Source organism: Triticum urartu, chromosome 5A (assembly GCF_056163025.1).
Source record: "Triticum urartu cultivar PI428250 chromosome 5A, HENAU_Tu73, whole genome shotgun sequence".
In the NCBI taxonomy this organism is placed as follows: domain Eukaryota; kingdom Viridiplantae; phylum Streptophyta; class Magnoliopsida; order Poales; family Poaceae; genus Triticum; species Triticum urartu.
The window spans coordinates 634,666,030-634,691,640 of NC_141877.1; the positions used below are offsets into that span (position 1 = coordinate 634,666,030).

At 42.8% G+C, this 25,611-nt stretch overlaps 1 protein-coding gene and 2 pseudogenes across 2 annotated transcripts; all 3 read left to right on the forward strand.

The window, feature by feature from the left end:
* The first annotated feature begins 5,123 nt into the window (after nt 1–5,123).
* LOC125507542 (heat shock 70 kDa protein, mitochondrial-like) lies at nt 5,124–8,306 on the forward strand (annotated as a pseudogene).
* Nucleotides 8,307–11,005: 2,699 nt separating this feature from the next.
* LOC125506307 (glycolipid transfer protein 3) lies at nt 11,006–13,690 on the forward strand. 2 transcript variants are annotated; one of them, XM_087525046.1, is made up of 8 exons: nt 11,006–11,281; nt 11,420–11,475; nt 11,588–11,718; nt 11,819–11,954; nt 12,208–12,263; nt 12,345–12,511; nt 12,632–12,767; nt 13,130–13,690. In XM_087525046.1, exons 1-5 carry the CDS (start codon nt 11,113–11,115, stop codon nt 12,229–12,231), a joined length of 516 nt encoding a protein of 171 aa, XP_087381172.1. In that variant the 5' UTR covers nt 11,006–11,112; the 3' UTR covers nt 12,232–12,263; nt 12,345–12,511; nt 12,632–12,767; nt 13,130–13,690. The 2 variants fall into 2 exon arrangements, with proteins under 2 accessions (XP_087381172.1, XP_048527113.2); XM_048671156.2 differs by having other exon boundaries at nt 11,007–11,281; nt 12,381–12,511; nt 13,130–13,686.
* A 5,079-nt stretch (nt 13,691–18,769) lies between these two features.
* On the forward strand, nt 18,770–24,186 carry LOC125507543 (glycolipid transfer protein 2-like; annotated as a pseudogene).
* The last annotated feature ends 1,425 nt before the right edge of the window (nt 24,187–25,611 follow it).

A 25,611-nucleotide genomic window follows, 5' to 3' on the forward strand; every position in this document is an offset into this window, starting at 1 on the left:
CTAGTTTTTATATCTCTTTTTTGTTTCTTTCTCATTCTTCGTGTTGGAGAGCAAGGATCCGATGAAGGACATTTTTGCGCTCATCACACCATTGTATAAAATGAATAATCCTGGCATTTATGAGAAATTTCCTCCAATATTGTCACTAATGACTAATGAATGCTAGTGATCACGAAATCCTTTGTTTAATGTGTTTCTGCGGGAAAAGAGCCTAAACATGGAAGAGAATCACCACGTACGAGGAAACACGAAGTTTGATGGAAGAGATAAATCAACAAGAAACATTTTAGGAGTAATAGGGTGAAGTCTGGGGAAAAGGAAAGTCAACACGAAGAAATTCCGGACGCAATAGAGCGCAAGATGACACTTGGTATGACCACGCCTGCTCATACCAGTCGAAGTCAGCACCAGGAGATCCACCTGGCCAGGAGTTATAAAAGGGGCGACAACAAATTCCCAACATGGAAAGCACCATTCATGAAACAGAGCACCAGAACCGTCCTCCAACCCTAGCCGCCGCCATTTCCCATCTCATCTCCATAGCCATCTTTGCCATCATCAATCCAACCATCCATTTCCAAGTTAGTCATATTTTAATCGGCGTATCGCATATGCAACTATTATAAGACATATTATTGATGATCCACAAGTATAATGGGATCTAAAGTAGACCCTTATGGAATAATTCTCAATCTAGGGTTTGAATTTCTAGCACTCCTGTAACCCATCATCTACAAACTAATTTCACAATGCCTTCCTCTAGGTCCAAAGATGGTGGAGTGTGATGTAGTCGACGTTCACATAACATCATTAGAGGAAAGAACAACACAATATAATATTAAAACATTGAACAGGAATAAACTTCACATGATTGCTGGTAACAAGACTAGGGTTCGGAGATGAGATGGTACCGGTGAAGGTGTCGATGAAGAGGATAATCCCCACGATGAACAGAGCATTGGTGATGATGAAGGCTTCGATTTCCCCCTCCCGGAGAGAAATTTCCTCGACAGAATCGCTATGTCGAAGAGCAAAAGTGCTCCACGCAAGTTCCGCCTCACAGACGGCAGCAGAAAGTCCCGAGGATTTTCTGTGATATTTTTCTAGGGCAAAGTATAATTTACAGCCAAAGGACATTGGCAGAGGGGCCACAGGGGCCCCATACGGCCACATGGCGCACCATAGGGGGGGGGGCGCTACCAGGGTGTGTGAGCCTCTGGTGGTTCCCCTCTTGCCCATTCTTGCCCCATAAGTCTTCATATATTATGAAATAATTCTAAAAATCCATGATGCATTTTGAGCTCTGAAGCATAGTCTTATCTTCTGGTTCTTCTTCTTATGTTGGGAAATGAGAGAGAGAGAGAGACTCTTTTTGGGGTCCCTTTTTTAGAGAGACATGACCCAGTCGTCTCCTACCCAGCCCCACCCGTCACCATTTCATGGGTCCCACGCTGAGTAACCAAGCTAAGTAACGGTCAACAACTTTAACCCGACGGGAAGCCCCATTTGGACATATATGAGGTTGAGCTTACTAGAGGAGGGAAAACCCGGGGAATGTTAGATGGGCGGGGAAAAATAGAGCACAACTAAGCAACAAGGGGCATGAAAATACAAAAGCCTTAATAAAATGTTTACAAGTTTTTAAAAATGTTCACCAATCTAAAAAAACTTTCCTGTTTCTTAAAAAAAATCATCTAATTTAAAAAATTGTCCACAAATTTTAGACATACTAATAATTTTAAAAAATTATTACTAATTTGAAAACATGTTTCACGGTTCAAAAAATGTTCATGAATTCGAAAATTATTCCCATATGAATTTCAAAAAACTCCATAAATTTGAAAAAATATTCCCATATTTCGGAATAGCTTCATGAATTTAAAAATTAGTTTGTATTCCAAAAAATGTTTCTAGATTTCAGAAAATGTTCTTTGATTTTGATATTTTTTTCATCAATTTTAAAACTGTTCCCAAAATTCAGGAAGTGGTATCTCATGAAAAAATGAAAGAAGATGTAAAATAAATAAAGAATAAAAGGAACAAAAAAACATAAACGCAAAAGAAAAAGCAGGAGGAGGTTAGCCCATATACTAGGCATTTATAGGGGGAGGTTGCGTGCGAAATCACTAATTAAGGAGTACTCGTTGCAAAGAACACTCCACTTTCCCAGGTCGCGACAAGTGGCGCACATGCAGCGCGCCACTTGTTGCAACCTGGGAGTTTTTCCTTTTTTCGTAGATTCGTTTATTCAAAACGTTTTATCTCTTAAACCGTGCGTCCAAATCTCGAACCGTTTTCACCATTGGATTTCTCGCGTCGAGATCTTCAAAACTAGATCCCATGTAGATAGGTTTTGACAAACTTTTTTTTTCACGAAAAAACCGGACAAAAAAATCGGGCAAAAAAACCAAACCAAGAGCATGGTTTTTTTCCCTTTCCGAAAGAGGCACGCCCGTGCCTCTCGCGAAATCACAACCGTGCCTCTCGTGGAAGCAAAACCGTGACTCTCATGAAAGGAAAAAAACAGAAAACACTTTTTTTTCCGTTTCCGAGAGGCACGGCCGTGACTCTCGCGAAAGCACAACCGTGCCTCTCGCGAAAGCAAAACCATGACACTCGCGAAAGAAAAAAAAACAGAAAACGCGTATTTTTTCCCTTTTCGAGAGGCACGGCCGTGACTTTCGCGTAATCACAACCGTGCCTCTCGCGGAAGCAAAATCGTGACTCCCACGAAAGAAAAAAAAACAGAAAACGCGTTCTGTTTTTCCCTTTCCGAGAGGCACGACCGTGATTCTCGCGAAAGCACAACCGTGACTCTCGCGAAAGAAAAAAAACAGAAACGCATTTTTTTTTGTTTCCGAAAGGCACAGCCGTGACTCTCGCTAAAGCACAACCGTGCCTCTCGCGGAAGAAAAACCGTGACTTTCGTGAAAGGAAAAAAAAAGAAAACGCATTATTTTGCGCAAATTTTTTTTGATCGAAAAGCTAAGAAAGACCGGGGGAAAAACAAAACATCGAAAAAAAAGAAAAAAAAACGTTTAAAAAGCCGAAAACGCGTGCGGAAAAATAAAAAAAACAAAATTCGAAGGGAGCGTTCAGAGCGCGACACGTGACGAATGGCTGAGAACGCGCAAAGTGGCGCTGATCGTTGCGAGGCTCCCGAAGGAGCGCTCGTTAACTAGTTGCTCCCGGTTGCGTGTGTTTGCTATTCCCCAACCCATACAGGGAATAGGATCTGGAACTAAAATTAGAAGGGTGGTAATAAAAAGAAGAAAAATTTGTGTACACGCAACTGCGGCAACTCCTATATGCCGCTCCTTGCGACAAGTAGTCGCCCTTTCGCACAGGGGCCCGAGTGGGCCGGCCCATTAATAGCACAGGGAAGCAATTTGGAAATGCACAGTAGCGCTGGATCAAGTACTGCAGAGATTTTCTCAAAAAAGAAAGTACTGCAGAGATCGACCAAGCATCTGCAAAGCTGGAACAAGGCATTGCAGCAAACATTTTAGAAAATCTGAGAACATTTTTTTGGAAAAAACTTGGAACATTGTTGGAAAAGCGAACAAATTTTTAAAAATGTGACAAATTTTCAATTTTTGATCAGTTTTTTTCTAAAAAAATAACATTTTTTGGAATCCGAATATTTTTAAAATGTTGATACTTTTTTGAAGCTACGAAAAAAATGTGAATAGTTTTCAAAATTCGGAACAATGTTTTTAAAATGTGATTTTTTTTCAAAACTGCGAACATTTTTGGAAAACAGAACATTATAGTTCAAAAGGGCAAATATATTTCAAATTTGCGGCCATTGTTTTAGAACAGTGTGGTTTTTTGAAAAAAAAGAATTAAAAATAAATATAAAAAAGGATATGTAAAGAACAGCGGAGAAAAGAAAACCAAAACGTCTTGTATGTTTTGCTACCGAAAAATGTGCCGGACCAATTAACTCACCCGTCGTCCCTTACTAAATTAAGGGGTATCTCTCTCAAAAGCCACTCCCACCTTCTCTGGTGTGGACAAGTGGCGCACATGCAGTGCAATCTGGGAGTTTTTTTTAGTAGATTTTTGCCCCAAAATGTGTTATCTCTTGAACCTTGCGTTCAAATCACGAATCATTTTCATGTTGGATTTGTTACATGAGATATTCAAAATTAGGTTTTGCATGAAAAAGCAAAACAAAAAAAACCCAATAAACCGGAATTAAATGAACCAGGAACCCAAAAAAGCAAAATGAAAAAACTGGAAAACCAAAATGAAGGGAAAAAGAGAAAGCCGAAAAGCCAGAACCAGGAGTCTTCTGTCACTGCTGATATGCTGGCCTCGGCGCTAGGTGAACTTAGTTAAGACATGGCCCCACATGCCATTGAGAGGAAGCGGATAGAAGAAGAAGAAACAATGATAGCCAGGGCCTAGTAGAGCGGCAGGTGAAATATGGCGTGCGTGCCGATGAAGGAGAATTAATAAGGATTGGCAAACTAGAGGACACAGTCTTCTTCACTAACGCTTCGCAAACTTGGCAGTCAATAGTGCATAGCTTGGATCTATTGAAGAAGGGCTTGGTCTGGCGCATTGGTAATGGGCTATCTGTTCGCATTTGGAGAGACTCATGGATCCCCCACCCCATTGGGCGTCCTCCAATAACTCAACAAGGGCGCTGCAGGTTGAGGAGGGTGAGCGAGCTGCTAGATGACAATGGTGCTTGGCGCGTTGATTTGCTCCAGCAGGTGTTCTGGCCGGTTGACGTACAACAAATTTTGAAGATCAAGGCATCTCCAAGGCTGGGAGATGATTTTATTGCATGGGGTGCCGAACGCACTGGTATCTTCACCGTGCGTAGCGCATACAGGCTGGCGCTCGAGGACAAGTTGCGTCCCTCTTCAGTCGCGGCGAGCAGGGCACCGGACGGGCGACGTGCCGTCTGGGCATTTTTATGGAGGTGCCCTGCTCCTCCGAAGGTGCGTGTCTTTGGTTGGCGGGTGGCTACAAATGCACTTGCTACTTGGGCTAACAAATTTGATCGCCATATGGAGGTATCTGATATATGTCCACTATGTGGTCTCGAGCGAGAGGACACATATCATGTGTTTTGCAGGTGCCCACGGGCTGTGGATTTGTGGCGTACCATGGCGGAGGTGTGGAGAATTCCCAAAGTCACATCCATACGGAACACGGGGCCGGAATGGTTCTTGAACCTCTTGGCGGAGTGTGAGGAGGGTGACCGTCTCAGAGTCATCATGGTGATGTGGAGGTGTTGGTTCATACATAATGAGATCCAACATGACAAGAAACCACCGCCTATGGAGGTCTCTCGACGCTTCCTACAGAGCTATGTTTCCTCGCTGTTGGGTGTACAACAATTCCCAACAGGAGATTGGGATAAGGGGAAGATGGTTCTGTAGCATGAAGGGGCGGTGCGGCGATCTTCGCATGTGTCGACGGGACCAAAGCTTCCTTGAAAGTGGCACCCACCGCCGCATGGGTGGGCTAAGCTGAATGTCGACGGATCCTTCGCCCACGAGGATGGTACGGCGGGCTCCGGCATGGTTCTACACGGTCATGATGGCGCCATCATCTTCTCTGCATGCAGAGCCCTGCGTTCGTGCCCTAACCCACTTCATGCCGAGCTGGCAGGGTGCCGGGAAGGACTCGCACTGGCCTTATAGTGGACTGAGCTACCAATCGCCCTCGAATGCGATTGCCTGCATGCAATATCGTTGATCAAGGCGACGGGACAAGACCGATCCGAACATGCAATGGTGGTTTCAGAGGTCAAGCTTCTTTTGGGTTCTAGGGAGTCTAGTGTTACTCATATCTCTAGAGAGCAAAATAATGTAAGCCATGTTTTAGCAAATTTTGGTAGAACGAAGGACCGTACGGTGGTTTGGCTCCGCTCTGGCCCGGCTAACATCCCTAGCTTGTGTAGGGATGAACTTCTATGCTCTTGAGTAATACAACCCTTTTACCCCCGCAAAAAAAAAAGGATTGCTCGCATCTACGGTCTTGAACCCCTTTTACACAAAATGCCAGATTGGTGGGTTTGTGCTGACCAAGATGAAGGAGACAGCTGAGTCTTACCTTGGCAAGTCTATTTCCAAGGCTGTCATTACCGTTCCAGCTTACTTCAATGATGCTTGTTGTAACCTGTCTCTTAATTAGCAGTAGTTTGCTTCAGTAAGGAAATTAATTAAGTTGTTATATAAATGCTTCGTTTCCATTGCTGATATGTTGATTGATTATGTTCTTGATTGACAGGTCAAAGCAACAAACGGCGACACTTTCTTGGGTGGAGAAGACTTTGACAATACTCTGTTGGGGTTCTTAGTGAGCGAGTACAAAAACACTAAAAATATCGATCTGTCAAAGGATAGATTGGCCCTGCAGAGACTGCGTGAAGCAGCTGAGAAGGCAAAAATCAAACTCTCCTCAACAACCCAGACTGAAATCAATCTTCCCTTCATCACTGTTAATGCCAGTGGAGCAAAACATCTGAACATCACACTGACAAGATCAAAATTTGAGTCTCTGGTGAACAGTCTGATTGAGAGGACCAGAGAGCCGTGCAAGAGCTGCTTGAAGGATGCCGGCATAACCACCAAGGATGTTGATGAGGTCCTTCTCGTCGGTGGAATGACAAGGGTTCCGAAAGTGCAGGAGATAGTCTCTGAGATCTTTGGCAAGGCCCCTAGCAAAGGAGTCAACCTAGATGAAGCTGTGGCCATGGGTGCTGCTATTCAGGGTGGCATTCTCCGTGGAGATGTGAAGGAGCTTCTTCTCCTTGATGTTACCCCGCTGTCACTTGGTATTGAGACTCTTGGTGGTATCTTCACCAGACTGATATCCAGGAACACTACCATCCCCACCAAGAAAAGCCAGGTTGGTAAACCACGTTTCACTCCTCCTGAACTAGTAGTATAATACTCCATGGTTCTCAAGTACTATGAACTAGTGTTGCATGTTCTTGTCATTTTTGCTGATTGTGTATCGCCGATCTTCCTCTGTTTAGATGTTCTTTTCATTTTTGTTCTAGTTACTTGAGATGTTTATGTGATGGCTTTGTGTCCAGTCATTGATAGATGGTGCAATTGAACATTGTTTTTGTCATGTTAAACTTGTGTCCAGTTACTGATGATTGTTGTTCGCAATTGAACATTGTACTGTAGTTTTTGGTCATGTCCTCTGATAGTGACAAGTTTTTCTTTTTTACCAATCTCTGTAGTACTATTAGCTTGCTTACTTGCTTTCACCTCTTGGTGCATTTCCTAAGAGGATCAATTAGCATTAGCTATGTCTGTGCCTTCTGATGGCATTCATGGAGCTGGCTTTTCCCTCATAGCAGAGTACTGATTCATCCTTATGCCATAATAGAACCTTCGGTTTGCCTTTTCTGTGATAGTACATTTCCTAAGATGAATCGTACTTTTATTCATCTAACATGTGTTGAGCAGCTTGCTTGGCATGTACATGATATTGTTTTGGCAGCACAACATACTAACAAGAAACAATATAATGTCGGCGCTCTTAATATCTGCACTGCAGGTGTTGTCAACCGCCGCTGACAACCAGACGCAAGTGGGCATCAAGGTGCTGCAAGGCGAGCGTGAGATGTCAACAGACAACAAGCTCCTAGGCGAGTTCGACCTGGTCGGCATCCCGCCAGCACCGAGGGGCACGGCACGCCCCAGGTCGAGGTGGGATCGTGACGGTGTCGGCCAAGGACAAGGCGACGGGCAAGGAGCAGCAGATCACCATCCGGTCCTCGGGCGGCCTGTCGGAGGCGGAGATCCAGAAGATGGTGCAGGAGGCTGAGGTGCACTCGCACAAGGCCCTGATCGACGTGCGGAACACCGCGGACACCACCATGTACAGCGTGGAGAAGAGCCTGGGCGAGTACCGGGACAAGGTCCCCGCGGAGGTGGTGTCGGAGATCGAGGCGGCCGTCGCCGAGCTCCGTGCTGAGATGGCCTTGGACGATGCCGAGAAGATCAAGGCCAAGATCGACGCGGCCAACCGGGCCGTGTCCAAGATCGGGCAGCACATGTCTGGCGGTGGCGGCGGGGCTGCTGGTGGTGAGCCGGGGTCGCAGCAGGGTGGTGGTGGCGACGCAATCTTGTTGTGATGTTACTCCCTGTAAGCTGTAACCCATGAGGGAGAGATGTTTGATGCCTGGAGGTAGCTAGGTAAAATCTTCTAGACGAATGGCAGATAGCATTGCGCCTCATTCCAGAAAGAGATATCTTCATTCAGTTGCTGATGGGGAACTGCCAGGATAACGAGGATTTCGGGGAAGATGTCATCATCTTGCTCTCATTTGTACTTGTACAGCCTTTGCTAGAGGAGATGAATGCCATTTCGGTCGGTGTTCCCCATTATCAATCCCTACATCTTCTTAATGATCATTTTGGGGAAGGTGTGTATTTGCTGATGCAGCTCATGGTGGTTAATTTACAGGTTAAGCACCGGCTCGACAGGCTGAAATCCAGCTGAAACACAAGGATGACCAGTCACCTGATGGCTCTACTTATATCTACTAGTGTACCGCATATAATAAGCTAATTAACCTACCTTGCCTTGTAAAAATGGTGATACCTTTTTGTTTAAGCTTTCACACATGTCTGCGCCATGTATTTGGTGGCCGGTTGGATGTATCGTAAGAGAACTTAAATAACCGAAACACAATGTGGCCGGTTGATTTCTTCCTCCCTCCCTCACATTATTTTTGTTGGTTAGTGGCAACACCGTTCATGCTTCCGCACAAGCGATCATCGAGAATCTTCTTCTTCATCTCTTGTTGCTAACTGCATGATACAAAAACCAATCAAATCATACTTCTTCACCTAATCTCCTAGATGAGGCCGAGGATGACAATGGCGCCGATCGTCGATCTAAAGCCACTTGCAATCTCACGGCAATAAAACCAAAGATGTTTGCGTTGTTGTGTCACTGGTCAGCACAAAGCTAGCTACGCGCAAAGATATTTTCTAGTTATCGTATACTCAGACTAATGATCTCTACTTTTTTTTTGAGTGGACGCAAATTGCGTGGCTTAGCTTTATAGAAGACAAAGGGTAAAATACAAAAAAGACTGACAAGCTCCCACTACAACCCGGCAAGAAGCAAACTCACTCCAATTCCAATGTAGACAGTACAACCACAACACATAAGAACATGCCCTAAACTGATCAACGAAGCTGCGTCTCAACCAACACCGGTCACCTCCGAAGAGCACAACTCCAAAAGAACTCTCCTTGCCGATGCACCAACCACCCTAGAGTGCATAAAAGAGTTGGCTGGTGGGTGGTGGGACTCAGACTAGTAAATTGCTGAAAACTACCACATTTGTGGCCAGAGTACTCCAAAACTAACCTTTTTGCCAAAAATCACGAAAGACCACCACTTTTGGTGCAAGTGAATAACAAAACGCATTAAACGAGCCGTGAGCCGCGACTAAGTGAAAATCTGGCATTTTGGGCCCCCTTGTCGGAACCACGTGGCCAGGGCAAACGGCCGAGGCCAGGCGACAGTTACCACCGCTCGTTAAGTCTTAGTCACACGCGGGAGGGCATTTCATCCAACCGCTCTCTCCTCTGCTCGTTCCCCTCTCGCACCGCAACAGCTGCTGCCGCCGCCGCGACCAGCTTTGCACCGCCGACGGGAGGGAGACATGGTGTCTTGGGATGATCTGCCAACGTCGTCTGACGATGAATCTGTGACAAGCCAGGTTAGCATCTGCTCCTTTGAACCACATCTAGGGTTAGGGTTCTAGGGAGAAAGGGGAATTTCTGTTCCTAATCAAAATTGAAGCCATTTTGCTTATGTCTAGCCACCTGCGACCATGGAGTGCACGAAATGGAGCGGCCTGGCTCTAAATCATGATGCACGTTATGAGCATCGAGCCCCCTGTGAAAAGTTGGTGGCATTTGAATCCACTAATAGCGACAGGAGGTTTCTAGGCTGTGCAAAAAAGGTAAGTGAGCAGTGCAATTAGCTGTTTTAGTGATTTTGTGAAATCTGTGAATTGATTACTTCTTAATTCACATAGAATTAGTCTGCAATTAGGATGTTAAAAGTATAATGCTCTGGCCATAAATCTTGATACAACAATAGTACCAAATGCATAAGTAGCCAGTGCAGTGTAGGAGTTGTCAGTTTTTTATGCTCTGGCCATTAGTCTTGATATAAAAGTATAAATCTCTGGCCATAGCTCTTCTTTATAAGTATTTTTAGCTCTCTATTATTTATCAGTAGTAGCCAATGCAGTCTTGTTTTTGTTTTTCTTTATCATCACTGTTGCTATATATTTTTATCAGTAATGTTGCTCTATATTTTTATGTGTTTGATATTATAGCAGTAGTATTTTAGCTCTATATTATATTTATACAAGTAGAACATTAGCAGAATTAAATTGGTTAAGTGGTTTTGCGTTGTTTTCAGTAAATTGGTTCCACATTGGATTGAATGTTATTTCCTTTTTTCACACATTTATAGGGCGGCGATCCACGAGGCTCATGGGTGATCACGTCGACCTAGGGCAACCCATAGCCGCTGCACGCCCTGACATGTCCTACCGCATGTGGGGTTTCGGGTTTTGAAAAGCGCTCGCCGAATTGCTTGCGTACCGCGCTTCCGGCCGGGTCTTCTTCAAAATGAGCTGCGGTGTATCTCAAAGTAAATTTTTTCGTACACGTATCTTTCACCTGGAAACCACGCCAGCTGGTTAGCCGTTAATTAAGATGGAGCTACAATTAATTGGCAACGTTCTTTTTTCCGGGGAGCCAATGGTTTAACAACACTACGACAAGTACAAGCCAGCTGGTTAACCGTTAAACAAGTACATCAACTGAATCAAATCATCCATTTCCAAGCTAGGCGACAGAGCCACCACCTCATATTTTACTCCCAATAATACATCATTTGCTGCTCTGACTTCCCATAGAGGATAGGATAGCTCCAAGACATAACAATTAATACATTACAAAAATAGCATCAAGAAGTTGACCCCCATCATTTGTCCCAAGAAATGGCAGCAGATGAGGCTGAATATGTGCGTATATAACTGGGGGACTAATCGAGCCAGATGTCAAGCTAAGGTAGTAGTAGCTAGGACTAGGAGAGATGGAAAGGGAGAAGATGGAGAGGGGCAAGTCTGAGCTGAGGATGGCCATCGACGACCTCTGCTTGCCCAGCTCAGGAGATGGTGAATATCAGGAGCAGCAGGGGAAAGTTAGGAGGTCATCCACCATGGATCTCCTCTCTGTCTCCAACCAGCTTCTACGTGTCCTTGGTTAGTTACTTGAACAAAACTGAAACTGAAAACAGTATGGATTAAACTTCTATTTCTTCAGAGCTACTCTGTTTTAAACCTTGGCTTACCATCTCCTCTTCTTTCAATGTATATATGCTTTGTCTTTGGCTGTCAAAGATGCGATTGGGCCAACGCTTCTAGTCCTCAGACAAGACATTAAGCAAAATGCTGAGGTAATATTGCGATTCTGCATTGCGTTTGTTCACATAACTAAGCGACTGAGCATACCGACTCCCTCCGTTAATTGCATTGAAGTGATTACAGTTATCTATCATTCGTTTGCAGACAATACAATATCTCCATGCAAGAGACTCTTTGAAGTATGCGAGCTTGACGGCGATCGTGATAGAGGAAGTGGAGGAAGGGACCTCGAAGAAGGCCCACAGTTGTACCAGGGCAATTATCTGGCTGGCTAGGTAACTTAGATGTACATGGGTTGTCTTATCATTGTACTGTATATGTCCATTCTATTTCCAAACCTTTGTTCTCACGTGTCGGGAAACACGTTTGGTTTAGATCGGTGGATTTCTCGATACGTTTGCTGGAGAGATTAGTGAAGAACCAAGAGTCAAGCCTGCAAGAGATGGTGGAAGAAGCATATGAGAGCACCCTGAAGCCATTCCATGGATGGATCTCATCAGCTGCTTACAGGGTATGGCCACTTTGATCAGCTGTCCATCATCATGGCTGCTACATATTTTACATGACCGTATAAGCTACTCCCTCCGTTACTTTTGTAAGTCATTTCAGATAACTCAAAATGGGCTATTTTGTACATTGTCTGAAATGTCTTCAAGGTCTTATAAAAGTGAACAGAGGGAGTAACAATTTTCTGAAGATTGTTCCAGCGATAAATCTAGTACTCCCTCTTTTTTCACTGTATGCTTTGTTTTTCGCCGTCAAAGATGCGATTGGGCCAACGCTTCTAGTCCTCAGGCAAGACATTCAGCAAAATGTTCAGGTAATATTGTGATTCTGCATTGCATTTGTTCACATAACTAAGCGACTGACTGAGCATACCGGCTCCGCGTTTTAATTGCAGCGAAGCGATCACAGTTATCTATCTTTCCTTATGCAGAGATTACAGGATCTCCATGCAAGAGACACCTCGAAATACACGGGCTTGATGGAGATCGTGATGGAAGAAATGGAGGAAGGGACCTCAAAGAAGACCAACAGTTGTACAAGGGCAATTATCTGGCTGGCTAGGTAACTTAACTGTACATGGACTGTCTTATCATCTAACAACATATGGTACCTGTATACCATATGTGTCATTTTTGTTCCAAAACCTTTGTTCTCATGTGTCGCAAAATACGTTCGGTTTAGGTCGGTGAATTTCTCGATATGTTTGCTGGAGTGATTAGTGAAGAACCCAGAGTCAAGCCTGCAAGAGATGGTGGAAGAAGCATACGAGAGCACCCTGAAGCCATTCCATGGATGGATCTCATCAGCTGCTTACAGGGTATGACCACTTTGATCAGCTGACATACTGCTGTCCATCATCACGGCTGCTACGTACTCCCCCTGTCGCATAATATAAGAGCATTTTTGACACTATATTAGTGTAAAAAACGGTCTCTTATATTATGTGACGGAGGGAGTATTTTACATGACTGTATAAGCTAGCAATCTTTCGGAGATTGTTCACGCGATAAATGTAGTTCACTTTTTCGATAAATGTTAATACTCCATTGGATCCATATTAATTGTCAGTGATTTAATACAACTTTGTACCAATCAGCGATAATTAATGTGGATTGGAGGGACTCGAGTTTGAGTTTTGTCAACTGAACTAACGTGTTGGGCATACTTGCAAACTGTCAGGTAGCATTGCGACTCATTCCAGAGAGAGACATCTTCATTGAGTTGCTAATGGGGAACTGCCAGGATACCGGGGATTTTGGGGAAGATGTCATGATCTTGGTCTCCATTGTACAGCCTCTGCTAGAGGAGATCAATGTCATCTACAGATGTCTGCGTTGTATTTGTTGTTGTACCTGTAGTTTAATAGCCGGTTGGATGTATCGTGTCAGAGGACTTAAAATAACTGAAGCACAATGCATCTCTTGTTTTTCCTTTTGATTCCTTCCTCTCCGCCTCACCGTATTTTTTTGGCCGATGCGTGGGTTGGCCCATTCGCCGGACGCCTCCGCCACCATGGGGCCGGCAAGGAGCAGCAATAGCGTTCGGCCGCGCGGCTTCTTCGGCCCGGGCCGCGACCTGGCCGTTGGCGAGCTGCCGGCGCCGTTGCTCAGGGCGGGGCCGGCAAGGAGCAGCAGCAGCAACGTTCGGCCACGCGGCTTCTTCGGCCTGGGCCACGACCTGGCAGCTGGCGAGCCGTCGATGCCGTTGCTCTGGGCGGGGCCGGCAAGGAGCAGCAGTACCGTTCGGCTGCGCGGCTTCTTCGGCCTGGCTCGCGACCTGGCCGCCGGCGAGCCACCTACGCAGTTGCTCAGGGCGGGTTGGCGCAGCTTTTCATGGACCCGATTGCTTTTTTTCAAAAAACATATAAGGACCCGGTTGCTTTTAAAAAAACTTACATATGAGACCCACATGTAAGTTAACGGTTAAAGTAAATGGTCAAACAAACGGTTATCTTATATTTGGGTCCCAATTGTCATAATTGTGATCAACTGATAAAGAATTAACGATTTGGGTTTTTTGAAACAGTTGACCACCCATTTGGTAGTTATTTGAGAAAAAAAAAATAAAAAACCGGCAGTTTTTTGAAACCCTAACCCGTAAAGTAGTAGTTTTATACTATTTATTACTCGGTCAGCACAAAGCTAGCTACGCACAAAGATATTTTTCTAGTTATCATATGCTCAAACTAATGATAATATATGCCGGCACGTCATAATCTCTACTTAATCCAGTATGCAACTTGATAGTTTGTTAGCAAAAGAGAATAAATTTAAAAAACAAAGACTTAAATTAAATTAGAAAGAAAAAGCAACGACTGCGAGATACAGAAACCAAAGAAAACATGATTGTTTACCTAATCACTTGACATGCGGATTGACAATGACAATGACGCTGACCTAAGGGCATCTCTACCTGACTCCTTATAATGTAAGTCCCTAGAGCATTTCTAACCGTTTCCTTATAGCCAGTTAGAGGAGTAAAAATTTAGTTTTACTTCACTAGCGGCACCTAGCTGATCCTCAATCCGCCGTAAGGGAGTAAACTTTTTACTCCGGCCCCAAACTTCTCTCTAAATATACCCATCGAGATGGGCCGGATTATAAATTTCAGCTCTCTCTCTCTCTCTCTCCCTCCCTCTCTCCCCCCTCTCTCGCGCCTCCCCCTATTGCTCCTGCGCGCCGCCGGCCGCGTTGCTTTCATGCACGCCGCTGCCCCCCGCGCCCGTACTGGTGCCGCAACCATCATGGAAGAGCTCCGAATTCAGAGCTGGGCAGGCTCGTCGTCGGTCCCGTCCGCCATAGCCGCGGATCGAAACCCGCCATCGAAATCGAATCACTCCTTGTTGTGTCGATCGTTTCCTCGGGGGAGAGGAAGTTGGTTGGATGGGGTGTAACAGAAGTTTTGCGTGCTCGTTGATTAGGATGGAAGCGCTAGCTTTGATTTAGTCGTTATGGCTATGCCGAAATGATTTGGTTTTGTATCGCACTGATACTATATTTTGAGTTAACACCCTTCACTGAAAAAAGGAACCTTGCATGCACGCACTTAGGTCGTTATATGGATCTCCATTTAGTTATAGATGGTTGCTCAATATAAAATTCACCCATATAAGAAACCATGCACGGCAGTACGTACGCCTCATTGGACAAATATATAGACCAACACCATTGATCATCATTGATTAACCTGGTTAATGTGTAGCAAGTCTGTCCATTTCGAGAGGCAAATCACGCTCATAGGCTACACACTGCCCAGTGGCTTACCGCACGCAAGCGCGCGCGCACACACACACACTCATTGGTCAGTTGCTGCTTCTACAAGCACCAGCTTAAACAAAGTCGCTCCAGTAATCTGTAAGAGATCATATCTTAGAGGATCCATGGCAATATAATTTCTATGTGAATATAAGTAAACATGACTTATTACATTGTCTTTCTTATCCAACATCAATTATTTGATTTGAAATAATTAATTAGGGCTCACAATCATAAAAGATGTTCAAGATAGTATATTTATATGTGAAATCTCTCTTACTTTATTATTCTTTCATGAATTGTATCAATGACCAATGCTATGTTTGTTAATTTCCAATAAGTTTTATCAACTAGACTTCTTTTATGTGAAGTCATCACTTCCCATGGGATTAGGAGGATTTTTTGAAACTATGATGATTTTTATAGCAAATTCGGAAACTACACACCCTAATGCATAAAAATCAAAAGTATCACCCTGTCGGCCTCCTGTTGGCCGAAGAGGGACTTTTCGGTCTACTGTTGGCCGAAGAGGGTCTTTTCGGCCAACCATTGGCCAAAGAGGACTTTTCGGCCAACCGTTGGCCAAAGAGGACTTCTCAGCCAACCGTTGGCCAAAGAGGACTTCTCAGCCAACCGTTGGCCAAAAAGTCCCTCTTCAGCCAATGGTAGGCCAAAAAGTGGTCTTCGGTCAACACGTGCTCTCCTGTTTTAAAAAATTCATATCAATTAGGAATTTTAGTATTTTAATTTGATTCTTTTTGCATTAGATTAGAAATTTTATGAAGTTTCTGTAAATATCAAGTTTGACTAGATTTGAAAATTTAAATTTAAATTTTCATGAATTTGCTCAAATCACTAGATTGCCTATAATTTGAGTTAGGAGTATTTTTTAGATGATTCTTTTTTGCTACTAGTTCTTTGTGACTTTGTTTATCAGTAGTAATTAATTGGCAAATTTTAGGATTATTTAAAATTAGATTTTTATGAAAACAATTCTGTTTTAGTGTTTTATAGGTTTTGTGCTATTTCTTTTAATTTTAATTAATCTAAATTATTTTCTTTAGATTTTTTTGACATATTCTTTTAGTTTCTGTTAATTTATCAGTAGCTATTTATTTGTAGTATTTTTTGTATTTTATTTCTTTTATCCTACTAGAAAACTTTGAGCTTGATAGGAGTTTATATTTAAAAGTGCCTTATAAATCCTGTACAACCATTGCTGTTTTATACATGAAAAAACTATACTTTCCCGCAATCTTTTTCCCTCCATTTTCTTTCCCGCCATTTTCTCTGCTGCCATTTTCTCCCGCCATTTTCTTTCCCGCCATTCTCTCCCGCCACACTAAGGAGGCCAGTGTAGTCTCGTCAAGATGTCTGGTCATCCTTTTGATCGTAGTTGTTTTCACCCTAGTGTGTTCAAATGTCTTTTGGGTTTAGACACCAGTTTCACGATAGACAATAGGATAGTTCCATGGGACGAACTCCTTAGTAGTGACACCTTACTGAATGAGTTGGCTCACGCATTAAGTAGGTGCGGGTAGCCTGCAAGGACCTTTGAGGAGATACGAAAAGAATGTCTCAGGTTGCATGGAAGATGGAAGAAGCAACAACATAAGGGTGAATCATTCCTAAAGGCTACAGCAAAACATACTTATTTATGGACCCAAGACAACGAGGACAAAGACGATATTTTCATGCCGAGCACCAAGGGCAAGAGTACCGCATCGTCAAAGGGCAATAGTACCGCATCATCAAAGGGCAAGAGTGCTGCATCGGCGGAGGATGACGATGATGCCTTCATGTGGAGTGTGAAATACTCTCTAAGAGAAGTCATAAGTGTGAAACACTCTCCGATGATGATGACGAAGCTGCAAACACTTATGACTTCTCTCAGACAGTGTTTCACACTCCACCACCTGCACCGACGCAGGTGACACAGACCGTGTCAGACGATGTTATCTACGGTCGTGGACACCATGAGGCTCGTTTTATAAGTTGAGAAGAGAAGATGGCGAGAAAGAAGATGGCGGGAAAGAAGATGGCGGGAGAGAATGGCAGGAAAAAATGGCAGGGGAGAATGGCGTGAAAGAAAATGGCGGGACAGAATGGCATGAAAGAAAATGGCGGGAGAAAATGGAAGGAGAGAATGGCAGAAAATAAAATGACGGGAAAGAAAATGGCAGGAGAAAATGGCGGGAGAGAATGGCGGCAACGAATGGCGGGAACGAAAATAGCGGGAGAAAATGGAGGGAAAGAACGGCGGGAAAGAAAATGGACGATAAAATAAATAAAATAAAAAATACTACAAATAAAATATCTACTGTTAACTTAACAGAAACTAAAAGAATATGTCAAAAAAACTAAAGAAAACAATTCAAAGCAATTAAAATTAAAAGAAATAGCTCAAATTAAAAGAATCATCTAAAAAAATACTCCTAGCTCAAATTATAGGCAATCTAGTGATTTGAGCAAATTCATGAAAATTCAAATTCAAAGTTTCAAATCTAGTCAAACTTGATATCTACAACAACTTCATAAAATTTCTAATCTAATGCAAAAAGAATCAAATTAAAATATTAAAAATCCTAATTGATATGAATTTTCTAATACAGGAGAGTAGGTGTTGGTCGAAGACCACTTTTCGGCCTATTGTTGGCCGAAGAGGGACTCTTTGGCCAATGGTTGGCTGAAAAGTCCCTCTTCGGCCAATAGTAGGCCGAAAAGTCCCTCTTCGGCCAACGGTAGGCTGACGGGGTGATACTTTTGATTTTTATGCATTAGGGTGTATAGTTTCCGAATTTGCTATAAAAATCATCATAGTTTCAAAAAAAATCCTGGGATTAGCATATGAACTTTTTATCATCATTGCTGTGATCTATGGAAAAGAATAAAGGTAAAGAAACACTCAAACCCATACTACCCTTTATTATAACTTTCAAGTACGATTACATTGATAGCTGGGTTGATGGATGATGACATGATGATTTTTCTGCTCCAACTAGATGATGACATGATGTTCATATATGCATACATCCCTTACCTAAAGTAGTTCTCTCTGATAAAATATGCCATTCTTGATGGTCTATTTTGCGAGGGAATCTTATATGTCACTCCCGAGGGATGATCTCCAATTAAAAAGAAGGCAACTTGCTATTTACAGAAGGCCAACTTAGTACTTGACTGTCTTTTTAACAACATTGTATCTGTGCAAGCTAGAAGAGTCTTATGCAGATTAATTGCTAATAATGGCTTAACAACACCACAACAAGTACAGGTCCAGCTGCATCAATTGAGTCAAATCATCCACTTACAAGCTAGGCAACAGAGCCACCACCTCTTACTTTACTCCTAACAATACAATCACCTCTTGCTGCTTCTGTCTGACTAAACATGCATAGAGGATAGCTCCAACACACAACTAGTATTACATCACAGAATAGCATCAAGAAGTTGACCCCTATCATTTGCTCCAAGAAATGGCAGAAGATGAGGCTGAATGTGTGTGTATATAACTAGGGGACTAATGGAGCCAGATGTCAAGCTAAGGTAGTAGTAGCTAGCAGAGATGGAAGCAGAGATAGAAAGGATGAAGATGCACAAGGGAAAGTCTGAGCTGAGGATGGCCATGCATGGAGGACAGGAGGAGCTCTACTTCGTCAGCTCTGGAGATTTTTTTGAGAAAAGGAGGCATAACCCCCGGCCTCTGCATCACATTGATGCACACAACCATTTTATTAAAAATCAAAGAGGTCCAAAAGTCTCCTCAACCATTCTCAAAATATCATAAAGAAACCAATGCCACATGCGGCCAAAACAAAAAAAAGCCACAACCGGCTAAAATAGATTAAGCTGCCTACACACCTAACCTATTACTGGACCGCCATCCATATCGGTTGTAAGTATCCCGTACAACCATTTCCCATCGGTTGCACCCAATAGCCATATGCGCCCTGTGGTCCGTATGGCTCAGCAAGGACCATGTACGGATCCATGTAGACGCTCTAAATATGACCTGCAAAAAATTAGTAATGTGTTGCCTGTTAAAAGCCATGTCATTCCGACAATTCCATATAGCCCAAAGCAACGCACATGCTCCGACTCTGATTTGTGCTGCTGTCTGAGGTCTCACCCCGTTCAGCCAGTTATGAAAGAATTGTGATATTGTAGTTCTCCAGAGTAACCTAGAAAGCGGACATTTGATAAACAAATGTTCAATTGTTTCGTTTTGATCACAAAAGCAACAACGGGAACTCCCTACCCAATTACGTTTGGCTAGGTTATCTTTGGTTAAAATGACACCTTTGTGAAAAAACCACATAAACACTTTTATTTTCAACGGCACTTTAATCCTCCAAATATGGCCCAACCTTCGGATGTCTCCGGTATTGATTAAATCCGTAGCTAGGTTATCTTTGGTTAAAATGACACCTTTGTGAACAAACCACATAAACACTTTTATTTTCAACGGCACTTTAATCCTCCAAATATGGCCCGACCTTGGGATGTCTCTGGTATTGATTAAATCCGCATACATAGTTTTAACCGTGAAGACTCCTGACACCGTTAACTTCCAAACTATCGTGTCATTGGCATCCGACAGATTAATATCCATTAATCTACGCACGAGATGCAACCATGTATCCCAACGTGGACCTACAAGTGCCCGTCTAAAATGAATATTGAGCGGAATGGACTGTAACACTGAAGCAACCGAAACATCTTTCCGTTGTGCAATGTTATATAAACTTGGATACTGCAACACTAATGGAGTGTCCCCTAACCAGGTATCCTCCCAGAATCTAGTTCCTTGCCCATTCCCTACTCTAAATTTCACTCTGTTAAAGAAAGCAACTTTCGTCCTCATAAGTCCTTTCCAAAATGGTGAGTCGGTGGGTTGTGCCGTTACGTGAGCCAAAGACTTCGCATATAAGTATTTGTTACGCAATAACTGCAGCCACACACCCTCTGTCTCTACTGAAAGACGATATAACCATTTGCTCAGCAAGCATCTGTTTTTTACCTCAAAATTCTCAACACCCAAGCCACCCTGGTCCTTCGGTCTACAAATTATATCCCACCTGGCAAGCCTATATTTAGCCTTGTTCTCATCCATTTGCCAAAAGAATCTGGATCGGTAAAAGTCTAATCTTTTCCGTACTCCTACTGGTACTTCAAAGAAAGAAAGGAGGAACATCGGCATGCTAGTCAGAACCGAGTTAATAAGAATTAATCTTCCTCCATAAGATAAAAGTTTGCCTTTCCAGCAACTTAGTTTCTTCTCAAATCGATCCTCAATACACTTCCATTCTTTGTTAGTTAGTTTGCGATGGTGAATTGGTATCCCTAGATACGTAAAGGGAAGCACACCTAATTCACATCCGAACAACTTTTTATAGCTTTCTTGTTCCTCCTTGGCTCGTCCAAAGCAGAACAATTCACTCTTATTAAAATTAATCTTAAGTCCGGATAGTTTTTCGAACAAGCAAAGCACTAACTTCATGTTCCTTGCTTTCGCAAGGTCATGTTCCATAAAAATAATTGTGTCATCCGCATACTGTAGGATGGAAACCCCACCATCCACCAAATGTGGGATTAGGCCTCCTACTTGGCCTTCTTGTTTCGCCCTATTAACAAGAACAGTCAACATGTCGACAACAACATTGAACATAATTGGAGACATGGGATCAACTTGTCTTAATCCCTTAAGCGTCTGAAAGTAATGACCAATATCATCATTCACTTTAATACCAACGCTGCCTCCCTGCACAAAGGATTCAACCTGCTTTCTCCAGGCTTCATCAAATCCTTTCATGCGCAAGGCCTGTTGCAGAAAAGGCCATTTGACTTTATCATAAGCCTTTTCGAAATCCACCTTGAAAATCACTCCATCGAGTTTCTTCGAGTGGATTTCATGAAGGGTCTCATGTAGGACAACCACCCCTTCTAGGATATGTCGCCCTGGCATGAAAGTAGTCTGCGTTGGCTAAACCATCGTATGTGCAATCTGTGTAAGATGGTTTGTGCCAACTTTCGTGAAAATTTGAAAACTCACATTGAGTAGACATATCGGTCTAAATTGCTCAATGCAGATTGCTTCCTCCTTCTTTGGCAATAAAGTGATAGTTCCAAAATTTAAATTTGAAAAGTTGTAAGTGCCCATTAAAGAGATCATGAAACATAGGCATCAAATCTCCTTTAATGATACCCCAACACTTCTTATAGAATTCAGCTGGAAAACCATCCGGACCAGGTGCTTTATTGTTTTTCATTTGAGCAATCGCCTCATATACCTCCTTCTCAGAAAAAGGAGCTGTGAGGATCTCATTCTCGTCATTCCGAAGTTGAGGGATGCCATCTACTCTTGCCTCATCCAGGCTGACAAAATTCTCAACTGGATCCCCAAACAATTGTTTATAATAGTTAGTGATGTGCAGCTTTAGGTTCTCATGACCTACAATCGTACCCTCATCCTGTTCAAGCTGGATTATTTTCTTTTTCCTATGTTTTCCATTTGCAATCATATGGAAAAATTGTGTGTTGTTATCCCCTTGTACAACGCGCCGCACTTTTGCTCTAAGCGCCCACTTCATTTCTTCCTCTCTAAGAAGCTTCGTCAGACTGACCTCAGCTTCTCTCTTAGCAACCCGATCATTGATGTCTAGATTCATACTTTCTGCCTTAATGTCTAGATCATCTATCAACTTGAGTAGTCTTTCCTTCTCAAGTCTATAGGCTCCACTAATATTCTTAGCCCAGCCTCTCAAGAACTGTCTAAGGTGTCTAATTTTGTATTGCCATCTCTCTATATTAGATGTGCCCCGTTGCTCTACCGCCGACTCCCTTTCAACCAATTCAAGGAAGTCCTCTCTCTCGAACCATGCAGTTTCGAAAGAGAAAACACTCTTGTTACCCAAGTGAACTGCCTCACCTGAATCCACAAGAAGTGGCGTATGATCAGAAACCCCTCTAGGCATCGCCATCACAGAAACTAGAGGAAATTTTTGTTCCCATTCAGTGCTCATGAGAACCCGATCAAGCTTTTCATAAGTAGGAGATGGAAGATTATTTGCCCAAGTGAATTGTCTACCAGTGAGCTCAATCTCACGTAGGTCCAAGCTTTCAGTGATCTCCTCTGGAGATGGTGATGATCAGGAGCAGGAGTAGTACAAAATTAGGTCATCCACCATGGATCTCCTCTGCGTCTCCAAGCATTTTCTCCATGTCCTTGGTTAGTTACTTGCATATATGGAACTGAAACTGAAACTTATGAGAACTGCACTTTGATTTCTTTAGAGCTACTCTGTTTTAAACCTTGGTTTACCATTTTTTTGAAACAGAGACAAAAGCTTTGCCTCATCTCATTAAAAAGAAGGGGAATAACAAAGTTTGCAGAGGGCCATTACACCTCACACAAATGGAAAGAAAACGCAAGCCTACTATCGCGACATCAAAAAACCAAATGCTTCGCCCCTGCGACAATCCAGAGCGTCGCCTCTGCTTTAATAGCCTCAACCAACACGTTTGGCAACCTACATACATGCTGGAACACCCTCGCGTTTCTCTCTTTCCACACTTCCCAAGTAACAAGCATGATGAGTGATGAAATCGCCTTCCTTATGTGTCCACGCCTAAGGACCACCGCGTACACCACTCTTTGACCGTGGGGATCCCGTTCCAGGCTGCAACGTCTAGTTCATGGCATCCACCCAAACCCTGATCGCATTCCAAATGCGGGCAGAGAACCTGCATTGGAAGAGAAGATGAGCTGCGGTCTCTGGCTCCCTCTTGCAAAGTTGACACAAGTTGCAGTTAGTTTACCGTTTGCACTTCTTTCACTATGAATATATCAGTAGATCAAGGTTTAGCTAACAAATGCTCTGTTTTTTTGTCATCAAAGATGTGATTGGGCCGACGCTACTAGTCCTCAGTCAAGACATTGAGCAAAATGTTCAGGTGGTTGCTCTTTTTCTACGTAATCATTACTCCCATGTTGCCTTGCATTCTGCATTGCATTTGTTCACATAACTAAGCGACTGGGCATACCGACTTGATTGTGCCAATTGCAGTGAAGTGATTACAGTTACATAATAAGCGAGTTTCCCTTTGCAGAGATTACAAGTATCTCCATGCAACAGACTCTTTGAAATACGCGAGCTTGACGGCGATGGTCATGAAGGAAGTGGTGGAAGGGACCTCAAAGAAGACCAATAGTTGCGCCAGGGAAATTATCTGGTTGGCCAGGTAACATATGCTGTTTTATACCATATGTGTTAATTCTGTTTCAAAACCTTAGTTTTCATGTGTCGCCAAAATGCGTTGGGTTTAGGTCGGTGAATTTCTCGATACATTTGCTGGAGGGATTAGTGAAGAACTCAGAGTCAAGCCTACAAGAGATGGTGGAAGAAGCATACAAGAGCACCCTCAAGCCGTTCTATGGATGGATCTCATCAGCTGCTTACAAGGTATGACCACTTTACTTTGATCAGCTGACATACTGCTATTCATCATCACGTCTTTTAGTTTCACACGACCATACAAGCTAGCAATTTTCTGGAGATTGTTCACCTGATAAATCTAGTTCATTTATTTTTGATAAATGGCAATACATTAGTAATATCAAGCTGTTATTGCAGCCATTAGCTGGTTTGAGTTGTGTCCACTGAACTAACATCGCGAGCATAATTGCAAACTATCAGGTAGCATTGCGTCTTATTCCGGAAAGAGACATCTTCATTCAGTTGCTGATGGGGAGCTGCCAGGATCCTGGGTATTTTGGTGAAGATGTCATGGTCTTGGTCTCCATTGTACAACCTTTGCTAGAGGAGATAAATGCCATTTTGGTCGGTGTCCCCCATTATGCAGACACACACATTCTTAATGAAACAATCACTGCATTACACTGAAGATATGTGTTTCCTGATGCAGTTCATGATTGTTAATATACAGGTAAAGCAACGGCTGGAAAGGCTAAAATCCACCTGAAACACAAGGATGAACAGTCACCTGATGAATCCGCGCATCTACCACTGTATTGCATAACCTAACGGTTAACATTTGACAAAGCATAGGCTTTCATACACCCCCTTATCTAGCGATTCATTTCCACATCAAGATTCGTGCGAGCACTTTTGTCTTTTTTGTTTCTTCCAAATAAAACAACATATGAACTATAAACTTTGGAGGACAACAAAACATTCTAACCAGAATGTTAGAAAAAACTTTCAGATTTTTTTGTGAAACATATATACTAAAACTAATATTTTTTACCCCCCCAAAAAATCTCATTTTGTATGTTTATGTTGTACCAAAAAATCTGAAAGTTTTTTCCCACATTGTAGTTAGAATGTTTTGTTGTCCTGGAAAGTTTGAAGTTCATATATTGTTTCATTTTGAAGAAACAAAAAAGAGAAATATGCATGTAACACGTTAATTGTGTAGCACGGATCTCAAAGCAAGATTGTAGGGTATGGATAGGAGGTGTGGAAGCCTGAGCTTTTATAAATCCACATTCCTAAGCTAACTAACCTGCCTTGCCTTGTAAAAATGAAAGGTAAGGACTTGAAATGCAGGGCTTGTGCGCTTTTCTGCAGCGATCTCCTGTTTTAGAGAAGTTGACAGATCTTTAAGCACGGTATTTACGTTTGATCCACATTCCCCAGTTTGATTTATATAATCGTTCACACACATCTTTTTTGTTTTCCACGCATACATGTTTTCTCTTAAGAAATGTATACCAGTACATGTTTTCTCTTAAGATTTATGAACTTGTGTGGATGAGAAGCGAAAAGGTGACAACACCGTTCATGCTTTCGCAAAAAGCGATCACCGAGAATCTTCTTCTTGGTCACTTATAATTGATATATAAGGTGTAACATATTTGTTGTGTTCTTCTTGCTGGCTGCAAGATACAGAAACAAAGCAAATCTTGATTCTTCACCTAATCTCTTGAGATGAGGCTGAGGATGACAACCAAAGATGTTTGCGTTGTCGTGTCGCCGGTCAGCAGAAAGCTAGCTACGCGCAAAGTTACTACTTTTTTTAGTTATCGTATACTCAAGCTGGTGATGATATATGCAAGTGTTGGAAATATGAGCAATTTACCAAATAATTTTGCTAACAGAAATGCTAGATAAAGCATGACTAATATAGTAGAGATAAAACAAGTCATGCTATCTGACAGAGTGAAGGTAAATAGCATCTGCATATATGAACTTGAACTAAACACATCTAGAACAGACACTAGATGAAGTTGCATATATGAAGTAGCACCTATCATATGTAGGGCAGAAACTAGAGCAAAGAACTGTGGCAGGACATCTAACAGAAAGAGCAAGAACACGTACGGAACAACAGCAGTAGAAGCACTGGACTTGGGGTCGACATCCTCTCCAGCCATGTCGTCGATGA

Coding starts and splice junctions, on each gene's coding strand:
- LOC125506307 (XM_087525046.1), top strand. CDS start 11,113: ATGGAAAGGGAGAAGATGGAGAGGGGCAAGTCTGAGCTGAGGATGGCC. Junction 11,476..11,587: donor ACATTAAGCAAAATGCTGAG/GTAATATTGCGA, acceptor ATTCGTTTGCAG/ACAATACAATATCTCCATGC. Junction 11,719..11,818: donor GCAATTATCTGGCTGGCTAG/GTAACTTAGATG, acceptor CGTTTGGTTTAG/ATCGGTGGATTTCTCGATAC.